Raw genomic sequence first — 16,327 nt, 5'->3', positions numbered from 1 at the left:
TTTGCGGGACCCTCGAAATGGGTCATTTTAAAGAGATGTTGCCAGTGATCTTTCAAGAAACGTCATTTTCCTTGGGTCTGTCTGAAGATACAGTCATCACAAAGGCATCCCATGGAGCTTCTCCCCTGGGCAGTGAAGATGATGGGTCGGAGTACCAAAGAACTTGGCTTCAGTGGGCAATCCCAGAGGTCCCCGGTGACCCTCTGCCTAAACCTCAACCCCCAGATCCCTTGGGGCCGCAGACTCCTCGGCCTTCTCCCTTCCTGCCGTCAAACCCGCTCCGCGCGTCCCCACCGCCTCTTTCTGAGTCTTCCGCCCGGCTGCTCGAGGCAGGGTTGTGGCAAAGACCCGCCTCCGCATCCCGCCGGACCCGCAAGGGGTCACTTCCCCTCTCCGCGTTTCACTTTCCTGAAGTGTTAGGCGCCGTGGGCCGGGCTGGCTCTAAAAGACCTCGGCTCGGGATCGCCAGCCCTAGTCCCCGCCCCTACCCCGCCTCCGGGCTGGGCGCCTCCTCCCGCTCGTTCAGTTCTGCCCACCGCCCGGGACAATCCTCGCCTTGTCTAAGGCCCGGCATCTCGAGTTTTCTGTAACCTCCGGGTACGCTTTTTTTTTCCCCAGGGCGGAGCCCCAAGCCGGCTCCTCCTAGCTACGGGCCGCACAGCAGCCCCCATCCTTTTTCCCAGAGCCTCTCTCCGGAGTTCGGGTCCAGGCGCACAGCCAGAGCCCGGTGCGGGCCTGTGTGCCCCTCGGCCAGCTCCCCGTCATGGCCTCGGGCCCGGGACTCCGGCTCCTGCTGCTACTGCTGCTACTGCTGTCGCCGCCTCTTGAGGCCTCGGCTTCAAATCGTCCCCGGGGCAGCGACCCTGTCAACCCAGGTGAGAACCCGGGGAGGGGCGAGTGGCGCCAGGCTGACCCTGGGGAGAGGGTCGAGGCGGGCCTCTCCCACGCCCAGCGGGCTCTCTAGGGCCGAATCACACGGCCCCTCGCCCACTCCTCGCTCTGAACTGTTTCCACCCTCCCCATGGGAACTGATCCTGAGTTTCTGGGTGTTACTCCCATCCCGCTTTCACTGGGGTCAAGTTTCCCTGGGTGGGAAGAGTTTAAGAGGGAATGTGGAAAAGAGGGGAGGAACCGGAGCAGAGTCAGAGGGAGGGGAAGGGGGCCTGCGGTGAGTGGATCGCGCCGGGCAGCGAGCTGGGCGAGTGGGTCCTGAGTGTCAATTCCTGGCTGGTGACAGAGAAGCTGCTGGTGATCACCGTGGCCACAGGCGAGACAGAAGGATACCGGCGTTTCCTGCGGTCAGCGGAGTTTTTCAACTACACTGTGCGGGTGAGGAGAGGAACACCCTCATGGCCTCTAGAAGGGGTGCGGGTGGGGTCTAGCCTAGGAGTGGGCTGAGGGCTGGATGCCTGGGACCCCACGGTGAGCCTGGTCAGGGCGGTGGGACCGCCTGGCCGCCTGAGCCCCTCCCTGGCATTCTGGGTCTCCTCCACAGACCCTGGGCCTGGGACAGGAATGGCGAGGGGGCGATGTAGCCCGAACGGTTGGTGGAGGACAGAAGGTCAGGTGGCTGAAGAAGGAAATGGAGAAATACGCAGACAGGGGGGATATGGTCATCATGTTTGTGGACAGGTAAAGGGGCTGGGGCTGGGGAGAAAGAAGAGGGGTGGACAGAAAGAGGGGGTGAGGAGACTGAGGTTCCTAGTGGCTGTCCTGCTCATCCTCCCCTTCCTCCCCCAGCTACGATGTCATTCTGGCTGGCAGCCCCTCGGAGCTGCTGAAGAAGTTTGTCCAGAGTGGCAGCCGCCTGCTCTTCTCTGCAGAGGCCTTCTGCTGGCCCGAGTGGGGGCTGGCGGAGCAGTACCCTGAGGTGGGCACGGGGAAGCGCTTCCTCAACTCTGGTGGTGAGTGGCAGAGTGTCCAAAGTGGTGGGGCATGGAGTGTTCCAGGTGCCTGAGGGCTGGAGAGGGAGTGGGGACAGGTCCTGGGACCCTGGGAATCTTGGAGTCAGCACCTCCCCTCCCCCCACCCAGGATTCATTGGCTTCGCCCCCGCTATCCACCAAATCGTCCGCCAGTGGAAGTACAAAGATGACGATGACGATCAGCTGTTCTACACTCGGCTCTACCTGGACCCAGGACTGAGGGTAGGGAGGGACAGAAGAGGGGGCCCGACTTGAAGCTCTGGAGGTGGCAGGCCTCTCAGGCTGAATGGGAGAGAAGGGGTAAAGAGGCTTCTTGAAAGACGTAAAGAGAAAAGAGTGGGAAATGGTGTCCCACCGCCTCTTTAATTACCTGCCCCATCTCATCCCATCCAGGAGAAACTCAGCCTTAATCTGGATCATAAATCGCAGATCTTTCAGAACCTCAACGGGGCTTTAGGTGAGGAAGAGGCAATCCGAAGGGGTGATGGGAGGCTGCTGGGGGTCCTGAATGTGGGAGAGGCTCCTGGTAGAACTGGGGTGATCTTCAACTCACCTCGATGTTAACTTCATCAAACGTCCGAATAGCTGATAGAGTTAGTTGCGCTGTGCTAATAGTAACAGAAGCAGCAGTGGTCGTACCTAATGTCTGTTTGACATACTACGTGGCAGGGCTCTGGGCCAGGGCTTTACTTCTGTAATTTCATTTAACACAACAATTCTACAAAGGGCAGGTCTGTGGTTATCCACCTGTTACAGATGGGGAAACTGCCTCTTTGAGGGGCCAGTGACTTGCCCAGGTCACACAGGTAGTAAGTGGTAGGGTGCCCCAGGGTGACAGCAGCCTGGTCAGTGCCCTCAGAGAGAAGATGTCCCATCCCCGCCCCACGGGTCACAGTCCTTCATCCTCTAGAGAAGCTGGGGCAGCCCCCGCCCATATTTAGAAGCACATGCTGTTTGGCAGCTTTGGGGGAAAGGGAGTCTGAAGCCTGGCCTTTCTTCCCCAGATGAGGTGGTCTTAAAGTTTGGTCGGAATCGCGTGCGTATCCGGAACGTGGCCTATGACACACTTCCTGTTGTGGTCCATGGGAACGGCCCCACTAAGGTGCCCAGGTTGCTTATACCCTCAGCCCCAGCCCCAGTCAGTCCTGCCCGCACAGCCCCTGCCCCAGACCTCGCCCCAGCCCCCAGGTTCCTCCAGCCCTTCCAAGTAGTGAGTCCTCCCCAGCCCCAGAAGCACAGGTGCTGGGAGGGTTTCTCAGTGGCCACCGCTCCCCATCCTGCCCTGTCCCCTCCCTGTCTGCCCACCTCCCTCACCTCTGGCCCCGGACTCGTCAGCCTCAGCCTCTCACCGTCTCTCCCAACAGCTGCAGCTGAATTACCTGGGAAACTACGTCCCCAATGGCTGGACTCCTGAGGGAGGCTGTGGGTTCTGTGACCAGGACCGGAGACCACTCCCGGGGGGGCAGGTGAGGAGGGGGTGCCAGCGTGGGTGGGAGAGCGCTTGGAAGCAGGAGGTGCAGGGAGGGCATTCCAGGCAGCAGTGGGTGGGGGCAAAGCCCCTGGAGACCCGCAAACCTGCCAGGGTTGTGGAGGACAGACTGGCGGGCTTTCCTCTGAGCCCCATCACGTTGTATCTTCCAGACTCCCCCCCGGGTGCTTCTGGCAGTGTTTGTGGAACAATCTACCCCATTCCTGCCCCGCTTCCTCCAGCGGCTGCTGCTCCTGGACTATCCATCCGACAGGGTCACCCTCTTCCTGCACAACAACGTGAGACACCCCAACTGACAGCCTCTCCCTCCCAAGGGACCCCGCCCCTGCCCTCATCAGAACTCCCACTCCCTATATCCCAGACTCCTTCCTGCACCCTTTCTGCTCACCTCCTTCCCCGCTCCTGTCCCTCAGGCACCATCTTTTCTGCCCTCTCGGTCTCCCCATCTCCCCCTTCTCCCCCCCGCCATCTCCAGGAGGTGTACCACGAGCCCCACATTGCTGACTCCTGGCCCCAGCTGCAGGACCACTTCTCAGCTGTGAAGCTGGTGGGGCCCGAGGAGGGCCTGACGCCAGGCGAGGCCAGGGACATGGCCATGTGAGTGAGCCTCGGGTGGGCGTTGGGGGGGGCGGGGGTGAAAGCAGTGGGGGAGGGGCTGCCACCCGCTGCAAGCCCCCTTCCCTCTCCATTCCCCATCCAGCCTCTCCTCAGCCTCCACAGTGGCGCACTTCCAGCCACTACGTGTGCTGTCCCTCCCTTGCCCCGCACAGATGGAAGAATCTGGGGGTCCTGGGGGAGGAGGCACAGAGGCCTCGGCCTCCCCCTTTCCCGCCCTCCCCCTCCCCCCCAGTCTTTTTCTCCCTCCTGTCCTCTTGCTGATGCTTCTACCCACTTTCCTCCTCTTCTCCTCAGCGGGTAGGGGGAGTTCCACCCTCTCTACAGTTCCCTCTCCCCCCCCACCTGCTCCCGTTTCAGCTCATCTGTCTGTTGGTCTGTCACCTCCAGGGATATTTGTCGGCAGGACCCCAAGTGTGAATTCTACTTCAGCCTGGACGCAGACGCGGTCATCAGCAACCCGCAGACCCTGCGCATCCTCATTGAAGAGAACAGGTCACTCACCTGGTTCAGCCAGAGGGCCCCCAGATAGTCCCCAGGGAACCCCCCACTCCTCCCCTGGGCGTGGGGCACAACTCCGCCCGGCCCTCACCTCTGCTCGTCCACAGGAAGGTGATAGCGCCCATGCTGTCCCGCCACGGGAAGCTGTGGTCCAATTTCTGGGGAGCCCTGAGCCCCGATGAGTACTACGCGCGCTCCGAGGATTACGTAGAGCTGGTGCAGCGGAAGCGAGTGTGAGTCCTGAAGCCCCTCCCCTGCCCTGGCCTGGGCCCTCGGAGACCCCTGCATCCTGCCGCACAGCCCCAGTCTCGGGGGTCCAGGGGGGCTGTGGGCAGGGACTGACCGTGCAGGGGGCATGAGACCCCTGCATCCTGCCGCACAGCCCCAGTCTCGGGGGTCCAGGGGGGCTGTGGGCAGGGACTGACCGTGCAGGGGGCATGAGACCCCTGCATCCTGCCGCACAGCCCCAGTCTCGGGGGTCCGGGGGGGCTGTGGGCAGGGACTGACCGTGCAGGGGGCATGAGAGGCTTGACGGGGGAAGCCAGCGGGACCTAGCAGCTCACAGCCCTCGAGGGAAGGGGCCCCTGGGAGGAACAGGGCAGGACTGTGGGGCTCGCCCACCTAGCTGACCGGTGTGGGTGCCTCCAGGGGCGTGTGGAACGTGCCCTACATATCCCAGGCCTATGTGATCCGCGGGGAGACCCTGAGGACGGAGCTGCCCCAGAGGGAGGTGTTCTCGGGCAGCGACACGGACCCAGACATGGCCTTCTGCAAGAGCCTGCGGGATAAGGTGAGTGGGCCTGGGGCTCGAGGCGGGGCAAGGCCCTTGCTCCCTGTCACCCTTCTCACACCCGCCCCCCACGCCAGGGCGTCTTCCTCCACCTCAGCAATCAGCACGAGTTTGGGCGCCTCCTGGCCACTTCCCGGTATGACACGGACCACCTGCACCCTGACCTCTGGCAGATCTTTGACAACCCCCTGGTGAGTAGGCGGCCCCGCGCTCAGAAGGTAGTTTCCCTTCCTTCACTAAAGGAGGATGCCCCAGGCCTACCGCACGCTCATGCGCGCTGTGCAGGCTCTCCTGGTGCCTGGGGAGGGGGCTTCCTGGGTGGGAGCAGATGGAATGAAGAGGGCCCGGGTCAAGGTGCACCTCCCCCCATCCCCCAGGACTGGAAGGAGCAGTACATTCACGAGAACTACAGCCGGGCCCTGGAAGGGGAGGGACTCGTGGAACAGGTGAGCCCCACTCAGGACCCTGACCCATCGCATGGCCACCACCCCCTGGGTCCACCGCCTGGGTCCACCGCCTGGATTAGTGGTGCCTCAGGGTTTTCTGCTCAGGCATTGAGGGCAAAGGCGGAGCAGACAGGCCTGCAGCCCCCATCCTGGCATTAATCAGGGTGGTCCTCTCTTGTCTGTTGGGTATATTGGTGTATGGGTGAAATGATACTTTTTAAGATGAGTTTGAAATCCACTATCCTAGAACCCGGGGCTCCAGGACCCCCGTGCCATTTGCGCCATGTTTTCAGCACTGCTCCCACCTTCCCTGGCCCAGCGCCTCCTGGCCCGTCCCACGCTCAGATCCCCATTCCTGCAGATTCTCTCATCTCCTGGCTTCCCTTTCTGCTCCCTGCTTTCTCTCCCTTCCTTTGGCTGCCTGTCCGCTCCCCGAGCATGACGCAGCCCTGCTGTTCTCGCCCTGTCCCGCCCGTCCGCAGCCCTGCCCGGACGTGTACTGGTTCCCTCTGCTGTCTGAGCAAATGTGCGATGAGCTGGTGGAAGAAACGGAGCATTACGGCCAGTGGTCAGGAGGCCGGCATGAGGTGAGGGGCTGGGGCAGGGGGGAGGGGGGCCCCAGGAGGAGGGAGGTGAAACTTCCCTGATTGAGGGAAAATGGAATCCAGAGAGTGGGAGCAAAGAGGGGTCCCCAAGGGGGAGGGGCCCACAGGAGGCACAGCTGTATTCACTCACTCATCCATTCGTTCAAGTAACATTCACGGGGTGGATCCTAGACGCCAGCCCCTGACCTGGGTGGTGCAGGTCGAGCTCTGCCCTCCTGGGTCTCACCTGCTGTCAGCAGCAGCAGCAACCCAGCTTCTAAAGGCTGTGATGGGCAGCCCGGGTGCTGCAGGAGTCTCAGGAGGGACCCTTGACCCAGACGTGGGGGGACCAAGGGGCTTCACAGAAGAGGTGACATCTTAGCTGACACTTAGAGGACAGGAGGAGTGAGTCAAGCTAAGAAGTGGTCGAGACTTCCAGACGGAGGGAATACAGGCTGTAAGGCCTGGGAGCAAGAGGAGGGGGAGGCTGGCACTGCCCTGTCGGCTCAGTGCCCGCTGCCCACAGGACTCAAGGCTGGCTGGAGGCTACGAGAACGTGCCCACCGTGGACATCCACATGAGGCAGGTGGGCTATGAGGACCAGTGGCTGCAGGTGCTGAGGACGTACGTGGGGCCCATGACCGAGAGCCTGTTCCCCGGCTACCACACCAAGGTGGGCCGCTGCACTCGCCACCCCTGCACCTCCACCTTCCCACACCCCGTCCCCGTTGGACGTCTCCACATGATGCCTTTTTGGCCCCCGTGGTGTTTGGGGCCCCATAAAATGAGATCCTACAGGAGGGCAGCCCTGGGGGAGGCAGCCCGCAGGTACCAGTGAGAACCCCTCCCCTCCCCCGGACCTGATGGCCATCCCTCCAGCCTCTCCTCCCGTGTCCCTGTCACAGACCCGGGCAGTGATGAACTTCGTGGTCCGCTACCGGCCAGATGAGCAGCCGTCTCTGCGGCCACATCACGACTCGTCCACCTTCACCCTCAACGTCGCCCTCAACCACAAGGGCCTGGATTACGAGGTGAGTCCCTACTGCCCTCCACTTCGGGGCGCCCCCAGGGCCCCTCCCCGCACGCAGGACCCTGTGGCCCGCCCCCTCACCATCCCTGCACACACGCCTCGGTCACCTCCCGCCCCCTTGTCTGCCTTCTTTATATTTCTCAGTGACTTCGTGGGTATCCTCTGGACCCCTTCCGGGCTGGCAGCCTCACCCTTTCTCCTGGGTCTCCCATCTGCTGATGCCCAAACCTCCTGTGTCCTCCCTCCCTGATTCCCCCCGGTCAGGCTCTCCCCGCTCTGTCAGCCCGCCGCCCAGTCCCCACTTCCGCTCACTCTGCACTCCTGCCCCTTCTCGTCTTCCCAGGGAGGTGGCTGCCGCTTCCTGCGCTACGACTGCGTGGTGTCGTCCCCCCGGAAGGGCTGGGGGCTCCTGCACCCTGGCCGCCTCACCCACTACCACGAGGGGCTGCCCACCACTCGGGGCACTCGCTACATCATGGTGTCCTTTGTGGACCCCTGACGCTCCACCACTCTGCCCAAGCTTCCCTGCCATTGTGCCTTCCTGTGCCCCCCTCCTCCTCGGAGGGGGTCTGTCCGGCTCCTCGCCTCCTGGGTGTATGTTCCGTGTGCCTGGGACTGAATGTGTCACCTCGCTCCCCACCACGCGGCCCTCAGGAAGCTCAGGGAGCCCCCTTGCTCCACCCCTCAGCCCCCAAGAGTTCCCAGGGAGAGGGCTTCTGGGTGTTCACCACGTGATAAATTATTGTTTTTCAGTCTCCCTCTCAATAAAAGAGGATTTGTAATTCTTGAGTCCATTTATTCTTTCATCTACCTGTGGACCCCGTATCCCTCCCGCCACCCAGTGTAGAGGGGAGACCCGGGGTCTTCCAGAGGAAATGAACAGAGAAGAAGAAAAGGCAGAGACATGATTTTAGAGCAGAGCGGGAGCCTGGAAGCTTCCCTGGCTCCCATGTCTAACTCCCTGTCATTGCCAGAGCTGGGGGAGGACGTGAGGAGGGCCAGACTGAAAGAAGGACTTCCCTTGTTGGGCTGAGGTGAGAACCCCCCATCCCCACCCCTGCAAAGCCCCCAAGCTCTCCACCCTGATTCTCTCCTCACCTGATGGCATCTTCTCCAGTGCATGACGTGTGGGGTGGCACAGCCCTAAGCTAAGCTCCAGGGACATTGCTGGGGAAGTAAGTCCCCCTGGGGGCGTGTGTTCTTTGAGGGAAGACAGGCTGGAACCTTACTGTGGCTTCTTGCATCTAAGCTGTTAGGTGGAATCAGGAGAGGGGAATCCTAAGGGTCAGCCCAGGAAAGCTTCCTGGAAGAGGGGGGATGGGATGCAGCCTTGCAAAAGACAAGACTGGGACTTTTTTTTTTTTTTACCGGAACTTCTAGTGGTCCAGTGGTTAGGACTCCTGGCTTGCACTGCAGGGACCATGGGTTCCATCCCTGGTGAGGGAACTAAGATCCCACAAGGCAAGGTGCAGCCAAAAAAACCCCAAAACAAGTGACGTTCCCTGACCTGGAAAAAGTGCTGGCTCTGCAGGCCTCTGGTCAGTGTTAAACAGGGCCACGGTCACAGTGATGACTGGCCCCAGCCCACTGGAGGGTGTGCCCACAGACCAGTGGGCTCTCTCTTGGAGGGGTTCCCCAATCCTTAGCCTCTCCCATAAAACCCTTCCCTCTGGAGGTCTCCCCACAGAGCCCTAAGCTACTCCTTAGGGAATATATCCTCCTGCAGGTCACCTACCGTTTAGGCGCCAGGTCTGGGTGACAAATGGGGAGCTCTGCTCTTCAGGGTACACACACATGGCAACCCCTGCTGGCCCAGACCTCTCCCAACCTTGCTCCTCACAGGGAGCCGGTCCTGACTTCCACAAAGTTAAACACCTTCCTCACCCCCAGGCTCCAAGCCACAGCCCTGGTCTTTCCTTTTGGTCCTACTGGTCACAGCCCTGTGAGCCCAAATAGTGGTTAACTCTTCCATGCCGGGGTTCACAGTGCTCCAATGTGCAGGTCAGCAGCGGGGGCGGAAGCGAGGGCAGAATCCAGGCCAGGGGTCAGGACCAGTGGGTTGGGTCAAAGAAGGTACGCTTCACGGCCGTGGTGGCTCCTGGGTGACTCCCCTCTGCATCCTCCTCCAGCCACCTCTTCCGGGGCCTCCAAGTGTTTGCCGTCCTGCAATGGGTCTTCCCCTTTTGGGGGGCTCACTGAGTCCCTGAAGACCTGAGGAACCCTGCGCCTGGCACTCTGCTTCCCCATTCCAGTACGGGAGGGAGGGAGGCAGGGCAGGGGTCTGTGGGGTGGAGAGAGGGAGAAAGACGTAGATTGGACAGATGCGCCTGAAACCATGGAACAGGGAAGGGGGAAAACGGGGGACCTGGGACTCGAACCTCTGGATCCTGAGTCCCCACACCCCCACGCACCGCCACCACCTCCCGCCCAGGTGTGCCTGGGACTCGAACCTCTGGATCCTGAGTCCCCACACACCCCCAAGCACCGCCACCACCTCCTGCCCAGGTGTGCCTGGCTGCCTTGCTCCTGTATTCCTGGGCCGGGCCTGGATCCTAGCGGTCCTCGACCTGGTCTGACTCCATGGAGACAGAAACACACCTGGGGCAGGGGGCCGCTGCTCTGCCTGGGTCCACAACTGGGCCATCCGGAGACATATCCGTGACCACCTCCCCATCTCGGCAAGGCGCTCGGGAACGGTGCGCTGGCTGGGAGCAGGGCTTCAGAATGGACTCTCAGGACCTTCACCCCCGAAGTCCAATGTCAGCTCCCCAGTGGGGTGTCCCCCAGCTGGTTAAAACCGCAGATCCAGATCCCTCCTGGAACTGCCTCTTTGGCTTCCACCCTCACGGGGTCCTGGTCAGCGGGGCCTGCAGCAACTTCTGCACAGAGGCCACTGGCTTCTCCCACCTCTTCCCTCACCTCCAGCCCCACCTGCTCACGCTGCCCTGTTGGTTCCAGCTCCCTGTCTTCCGGGACTACATCATGTGTGCTGGTGAGGAGAGCGCTGCGTCTCAGGAGCCCCAGTCCCTGCTGTCACCTCCTAACTGCCCTCCTCCTCCCGCATGCGGGCACTTGGTCCCACCTCTACTTACCTTCCCAGAGCCCTGCGCCCTCTTTTCTGGAAGAATCAGGCGTCAGGTCCCCCAGCCTCCGCCCTCTCTCGCAGGATCAGTGACCTCGGACAAGGCCAGCGCCTCCTATCTCTTGTCCCTGCCTGGGGGCCTCCTGGCCGTGGGAGGGCCCCTGGAGGCGTGGGAGGCAAAGCCCGGAGCGCTGAGCTTGCGAATCGGAATCAGAAGAGAGTTGTCAAGTTGGCACTGGAAGAGGACAGCGCTGCCCGGGAGGGAGCGCAGCGCGCGCCGGGCGGGGTCCGGAGTCAGTTGCTCCCGCAGGGCCTCCCTGGTGCCAGTCTTCTCTTTCGGAGAGAACTAGCTCATCCAGCAGTTTCCGAACCCGCCGGGCTCATGGGTGCGAAGGACACAGGAAGCGCTGCAGCCACTGCTGAGAGTGGCCCTGCCGCTGTTCCACGGCCCCCGGGCCCTCCTCCTGCCCTTCCGTACGCCCATCCACACCGTCGGCGAGCCCCGGCCTCTACCCGCTCCGCTATCCGGCCCGCCCACCTGCTTCTCCCGGGCTGAAGGCCCCTGCACCCTCCCCGCGCTGGAGGTGAAGGTCCCCCCGGTTGGGGCGTGAAATCCTGGATTCCGGCCACGCCTCCAGGCTGCCTTTGGCAACCGCGCCAGCCCTGAACTCTGTCCCAGTTAATCGCGGCGAGCAAGAAGGTGACCTGCGGGCGGCTGCTAGCGACCATCCCTCTGGCCTCCTGTTCCGCCCACAGTGGGGGCCCCGATCCCGGCGCAGTGAACCCCGCGGCCCAGCCGGGCGCAGGTAGACGCGCAGCACGAGGTCTACTTGGAGCGGCTCAAGCAGCTGTTGAAAGAGCACATGGCGCGCTCTGGCGTCCCCGCCGACAGGCACCTCCCCCCATCTAGACGCGCCGCCGGCCCCCACCGGTGCCCTCGGTGACTGCGGGTGAGGACTGAAATTAAAGGCGGGTACAGACCTGCGGTGTGTGTGTGTGTTTGTACTTGGCGGGGCAAGTTCGCGCGCCTGGCCGGGCCTCGGAGGGGACCAGACACTCCCGGAGACCCGCAAACACACCCGGGGCGTGCGTCCAGGATCTGCCGGCCGCACTCGAGATCAAAGAGTCTCAGCTGGGACCCAGTCGGTGGGCTCTCCGGCTTCTTCTGCGACCGCTCCCCACAACGATTCCTAATGCACGCGGGGGTGGACCTCCAGCGCACGGCCCCTACCCCGGCTCCCAGCCCCGCCCAGCGGCCAGCCCAGACCTACCGTATGGAGTTCAAAGATCAGTGTGTGAAGACCTGTGGCGCTCCGGATCCCAAGGTCTCCCCATCCACACAGCCCTCTACAAGCAACTCCGGGAGGCCCCAGGGGCGTGGCCACTCGGACGAGAAAGGCTTCCCCGGCTCGTACCGAAATCTTCATCGTTTGTCCTCCGGGTCCTGGAGCCCTGCTGGCAGAAGGGGAGCGAATGGGAGTCTCCACAGCCCCGCCGCCCTCCCGCAGTATGAAAACCCTGAAGAAGCGGCGGCTAGAAGTACTGAGCTCCTGCTATACTGAGGGCCTGCTATACTGAGCGCCTGCTATACTGCGCGCCTGCTATACTGCGCGCCTGCTATACTGCGCGCCTGCTGTACTGCGCGCCTACTATACTGAGCGCCTACTGCTACGTGCGCACTTGCCTCTTCACGGGTGAGTGGTGCCCGGGGTCCACTGGGGAAGGAGGCAAGTGGGAGGGTGGGGGGAGAAAGGCTGGAGCCCCACCTGCCAGGATGTCCGAGGGTCAAGGGAAGGGGGAGGGGCCAGAGGTCCAGCTGGGAGATGGCCAGTGATCTCATTGGTGAGGGTGGAGGGGAGGAGCCACTGGAGTTTCAAAAGCTATAGTTCATTTTTCTTTCCCATGTTTCCCCCAGGCTCCTTCTGTTCCCTTCTTCTCTTCCTCCTCTTCACGTCGCTCTGGTATTTCTCTGTTCTCTGCTTGGTGTGGTTCTTCCTGGACCGGGACACACACCCCGCCCCCCAGGTGAGCACTAAACAAGGACCCAAGTAGTGAGAGGTGATAAATGGTGACTCCAGGAACTCTCCCACCCTCATCTGTCTGCCCAAGGAGGAAGGCGTTCTGAGTGGATGAGGAACTGGACTGTTTGGAAGCACCTAAGGGATTATTTTCCCATTAAGGCAACAGGTCACCCTCCAAGGAGATGCTCTGGTTCCTCCCTTTCCCCTATGTACCCCCCTACTCACCCCTCCCTATGCTGAAGTCTGAGCCCCCAGCTGCCTAAGTTCAGGCAATGGGGGAGGGGTGGGATGGTGTACCAGAGGGGGCCCCTTGTGCCCTTGACCCCATCGTAGGACCTTGAACTCTAACCCTAAGTTAAGTCTGTTGGTGTGGAGGGAATTCTGTTCAGCAGGTAGCCTGCTGTCTATGCTTTCTTCCCCTCCTCCTGCCCACTGCCCCCAAAACTGGTGAAAACGGTAGAGCTGCCCCCTGACCGGAACTACCTGCTGGTCGCTCACCCACATGGGATCATGGCCATGGGAATCCTCTGTAACTTCTCCACTAAGAGCTCCAGCTTCTCCCAGCAGTTCCCCAGGCTTCGGCCCTTGACGGCCATGCTGAATGGCCTCCTCCATTTCCCAGTCTATCGAGGCTACCTTCTATCCTTTGCTGAGTCTTGAGCTAAGGGGAGGAGGCAGCCACCCCCCCACAGTGACCCCCACCCACCATTCCGCCCAGGGACCTGGCTTGAACATTGGCCAGGCTCACAGTGGGCGTCGGTGAATGGCTTTGGAGCAAGCGTCCTGCATCCTTGCTGGGAGAGGTGCTGCAGGGCGCACTGACATGGGCACAGGGGTAGGGGAGCTTGGAAGGAAAGGGATGGGGGGCTCACCCTTCCTAGGCTAAGGGGTGGGGTAAGGGGCTAGGGAGCCAAGGACGGGGTGGTGACTGTTCCCACACCTCCTCGTACCTGCGGGAGGATGTTCCGTGGACCAGCAGAGCCTGGATTTTATTCTGTCTCAGCCTCACGTCGGGCAGGCTGTGGTCGTCCTGGTTAGGGGGCCCACGAGTCCCTGTATGCCATCCCAGGGGAGCACTGCCTCACTGTCCAGAATCGAAAAGGCTTTGTCCACCTGGCACTGAGACACGGGTGAGTGGGTGCCCAGGGGTGCTGCCCTGAATGCTCAGAAGCCACAGTGCGTCTGGGGATCCACACTGTCTGTCCCTACACACCCGCACCCCTGTAGGTGGGCCTGTGTGTCCCCAGAGCTTACACTGTGACCACACCTAGAGGGCACTCTTGCCCCTTGAATGTTTCCTCTGTGCCAAGCACCGGTGCCAGTTCCCCAGGCTTCCTCCCAGGCGGAGAGAGACAGGATCACAGTGCAAGTCACAGGACCCCGGGGCTCAGACGCCCTTGGTTCAAATTCTTTTATGACACCCTCTCAAAGGCAAATGCTTGCACGCTTCCTTACTTGTGAAATAGGGTTAATACCTACCTGGCCACCATGTTGCAGTTGTAGACTGTATGAGAAGATGTATATAGGAAGGCCCAGTACACAGTCTTTCCTCAAGTAATGTAAATCCCTCTTTCAGATCTCTTTTGTAGCCACTGTCATTTGCTTCAAATGGCCTTGGGAAGTGGAATCATGCGAGGGAGGAATTTGGGGCACTCCTTGAGACGCTGATCTGACCACCCGTCTTCTCTCTTGTCGCCCCTTTCCAGCACTTCTCTGGTGCCCATGTACTCCTTTGGGGAGAATGATATCTTCAGAGTTAAGGCTTTTGCCCCAGACTTGTGGCAGCATCTGTGCTAGAAGATGCTGGGCTTCAAGAAGCTCCTGGGCTTTTCTCCTTGCATCTTCTGGGGCTGTGGTCTCTTCTCAGCCAACTCCTGGGGCCTGGTGCCCTTCTCCAGGCCCATGACCACTGTGGGTGAGTGTGCCCGTCTCCAGGGGAGAAGGCTGCCATCAGCTTCATAAGCAGCACATCACCTGTGTCTCCCCTCTCCCCTCAGTGGGCTGCCCCATCCCGGTGCCCCAGTGTCCCGGGCCCACCGAGGAACAGGTTGACCACTCTCACATGCTCTACGTGAAGGCTCTGGAGCAGCTGTTTGATGAGCACAAGGAAAGCTGCAGTGTCCCAGCTTCTACTCGCCCCACCTTCATCTAGCCCCGGCCTTACCCCTCCCCCCACACTCACCAGCCCCACCAGCCCCTGATCCCAGTGCAGTGAGACCCCCACCTACTGCCATACTACTGCACCAATAAAAGGTAGTTCTCTCACACCACTACTTCATAGAATCGGACGCCCACCATCGGATTCCCAGCTCCACCAGCAACTGACCGTAGCCTTATCCAAGTCACTTAAGCTTTTCAAACCTCAGTTTCCTCCTTATAACACGGGGCTACCTACTTCAGAGTTGCAGGGTTTCTAATTTTTATTGAAATACAACACAGAGAAGTGCACAGATCACAAGGGCACGGCTTGATTTTTCATCCACTGAACATACACGGGGTTGTCCTGGGAAGTGAATGAGAGGTACTCAGGCTCATGGGACGGCTGCACTGGCATCCTTGTGTATGGATTGAGAAGAACTGTCAGCCATCGTCCTCCCACCCATCTCTACCCTTGGATTTCTCTGCTGGGTGGGTGCCCACTCACCCAGGATGGAGCCAGGAGGAAACATCTGGAAGCCTTTTCAGAGAAAGAAGAGAGCGAGCGGTCAGCACTTGGATGGGCTGGGCTGGGGACGAGCCTTTTGAATGGGTAGAGGAGTCGACCCAGCAGGCTGGAGGAGGTTAGGGTCCATTAGAGCATCATTACAGCTGTTTCGGAAGCTCCAGCCCCAGACAGTGAGAATCCCACTGCGCCCGGGGCTATCCCCACTCACCTGCCACCCATGCAGACCCTAATGTGGGCTCTTCTACAGACCTATTTCTGGTCATTCTTCCAGAGCTCCAGCCCCAGTGGGTCCTCCCCTACTGCTAGTCCTTGCAGCCCTGAAAAGCCAACCCATCTGTAGACAAAACATAGCATCTGCATATCCGAGGAGCTTAATATCCTGCACTGCCCGCTGCCACCAGACGTTATCATTCCCCGGTAACATGCTAGGGATGCCAGAATCACCCTCACCGCCTTCCTCTCTCCCCACCTTCCAGAACCCCAGTCACACTTCCTGGCCTCCTGTCTTCTTCTTCCTGTCTTCTTAGCTGCTTCTCTTACTCCAGGCCCCCATCCCTCCCGTGGACTTCCTCTGGGACCATTCCTCAGAGAGGAGGGGTCTTGCCTCTCATCTCCCATCTAACACCTTCTCACGCTGGCAAGATGCTCTCCCTAAAACACTGTTTTCATCATGCCATTCCTCCTGTTCACTGGGACCGGATCCTCATTGTCAGAAGGTGTGAACTCCTCAGCACAGCATTTGAGGCACCCCGCAAACAGAGCCCTACCCTGTAGACACACAGGGTACCAGACACAGAAAAGTGCTGTCTGCTTTTGCCTGGGTGCTGTATCCACCGAGACGTGGTCTTTGTGCAAATTAGACAAAGAATGTTCCAGGTTGGGCGGTGACAAACATGTGCTCTGGGATCTTCTCTTTGGGGGCCGGTGCCACGTGCACAGAGAGAAGATGGGTCACTAAACTGCCTAAAGGATCTATTGTAGATTCAAGAGCTCTGGACTCCACAGTACAGAGCCGTCAAGGTTACCTGTCCCATTTCTCCTGCCGTGTATCTGGATAATAACCCCCAACACTGTGTGGTTTCTCCTCCTATCTGGAAGAGTCTAACTTACAAATATATGAATATATGCCTTAGGGGCACAGCTCATTGCCTCCTGGCAGGCCTTCTTCCTTCCCTGCCAT

At 60.6% G+C, this 16,327-nt stretch overlaps 2 protein-coding genes across 2 annotated transcripts; both read left to right on the top strand.

Moving 5' to 3' along the window:
• The first annotated feature begins 403 nt into the window (after positions 1-403).
• On the top strand, positions 404-8,155 carry PLOD3 (procollagen-lysine,2-oxoglutarate 5-dioxygenase 3). Its single transcript, XM_082670000.1, has 19 exons — positions 404-875; positions 1,238-1,329; positions 1,496-1,632; positions 1,741-1,904; positions 2,034-2,146; positions 2,318-2,381; positions 2,929-3,026; positions 3,289-3,390; positions 3,566-3,691; positions 3,889-4,010; positions 4,419-4,523; positions 4,637-4,762; positions 5,178-5,319; positions 5,397-5,510; positions 5,697-5,765; positions 6,248-6,352; positions 6,876-7,022; positions 7,255-7,380; positions 7,723-8,155. Exons 1-19 carry the CDS (start codon positions 764-766, stop codon positions 7,876-7,878), a joined length of 2,220 nt encoding a protein of 739 aa, XP_082526126.1. The 5' UTR covers positions 404-763; the 3' UTR covers positions 7,879-8,155.
• A 645-nt stretch (positions 8,156-8,800) lies between these two features.
• Positions 8,801-14,772, top strand: MOGAT3 (monoacylglycerol O-acyltransferase 3; the record flags this gene model as incomplete). The annotated part of the gene is given in 19 exon segments (XM_082669867.1): positions 8,801-8,816; positions 9,862-9,906; positions 9,909-9,952; positions 9,956-10,057; positions 10,167-10,371; positions 10,546-10,754; positions 10,863-11,045; positions 11,141-11,267; positions 11,354-11,411; positions 11,787-12,009; positions 12,041-12,155; positions 12,377-12,486; positions 12,567-12,641; positions 12,879-13,086; positions 13,442-13,516; positions 13,519-13,612; positions 14,189-14,276; positions 14,280-14,397; positions 14,480-14,772. Coding segments are annotated over 19 exon segments (2,250 nt in total). The 3' UTR covers positions 14,635-14,772.
• Between the last annotated feature and the right edge of the window lie 1,555 nt (positions 14,773-16,327).

This window comes from Grampus griseus (genome assembly GCF_964374135.1).
Source record: "Grampus griseus genome assembly, chromosome: 14".
NCBI classification, from domain to species: Eukaryota; Metazoa; Chordata; class Mammalia; order Artiodactyla; family Delphinidae; genus Grampus; species Grampus griseus.
This window is presented reverse-complemented; position numbering and strand designations above follow the sequence as displayed.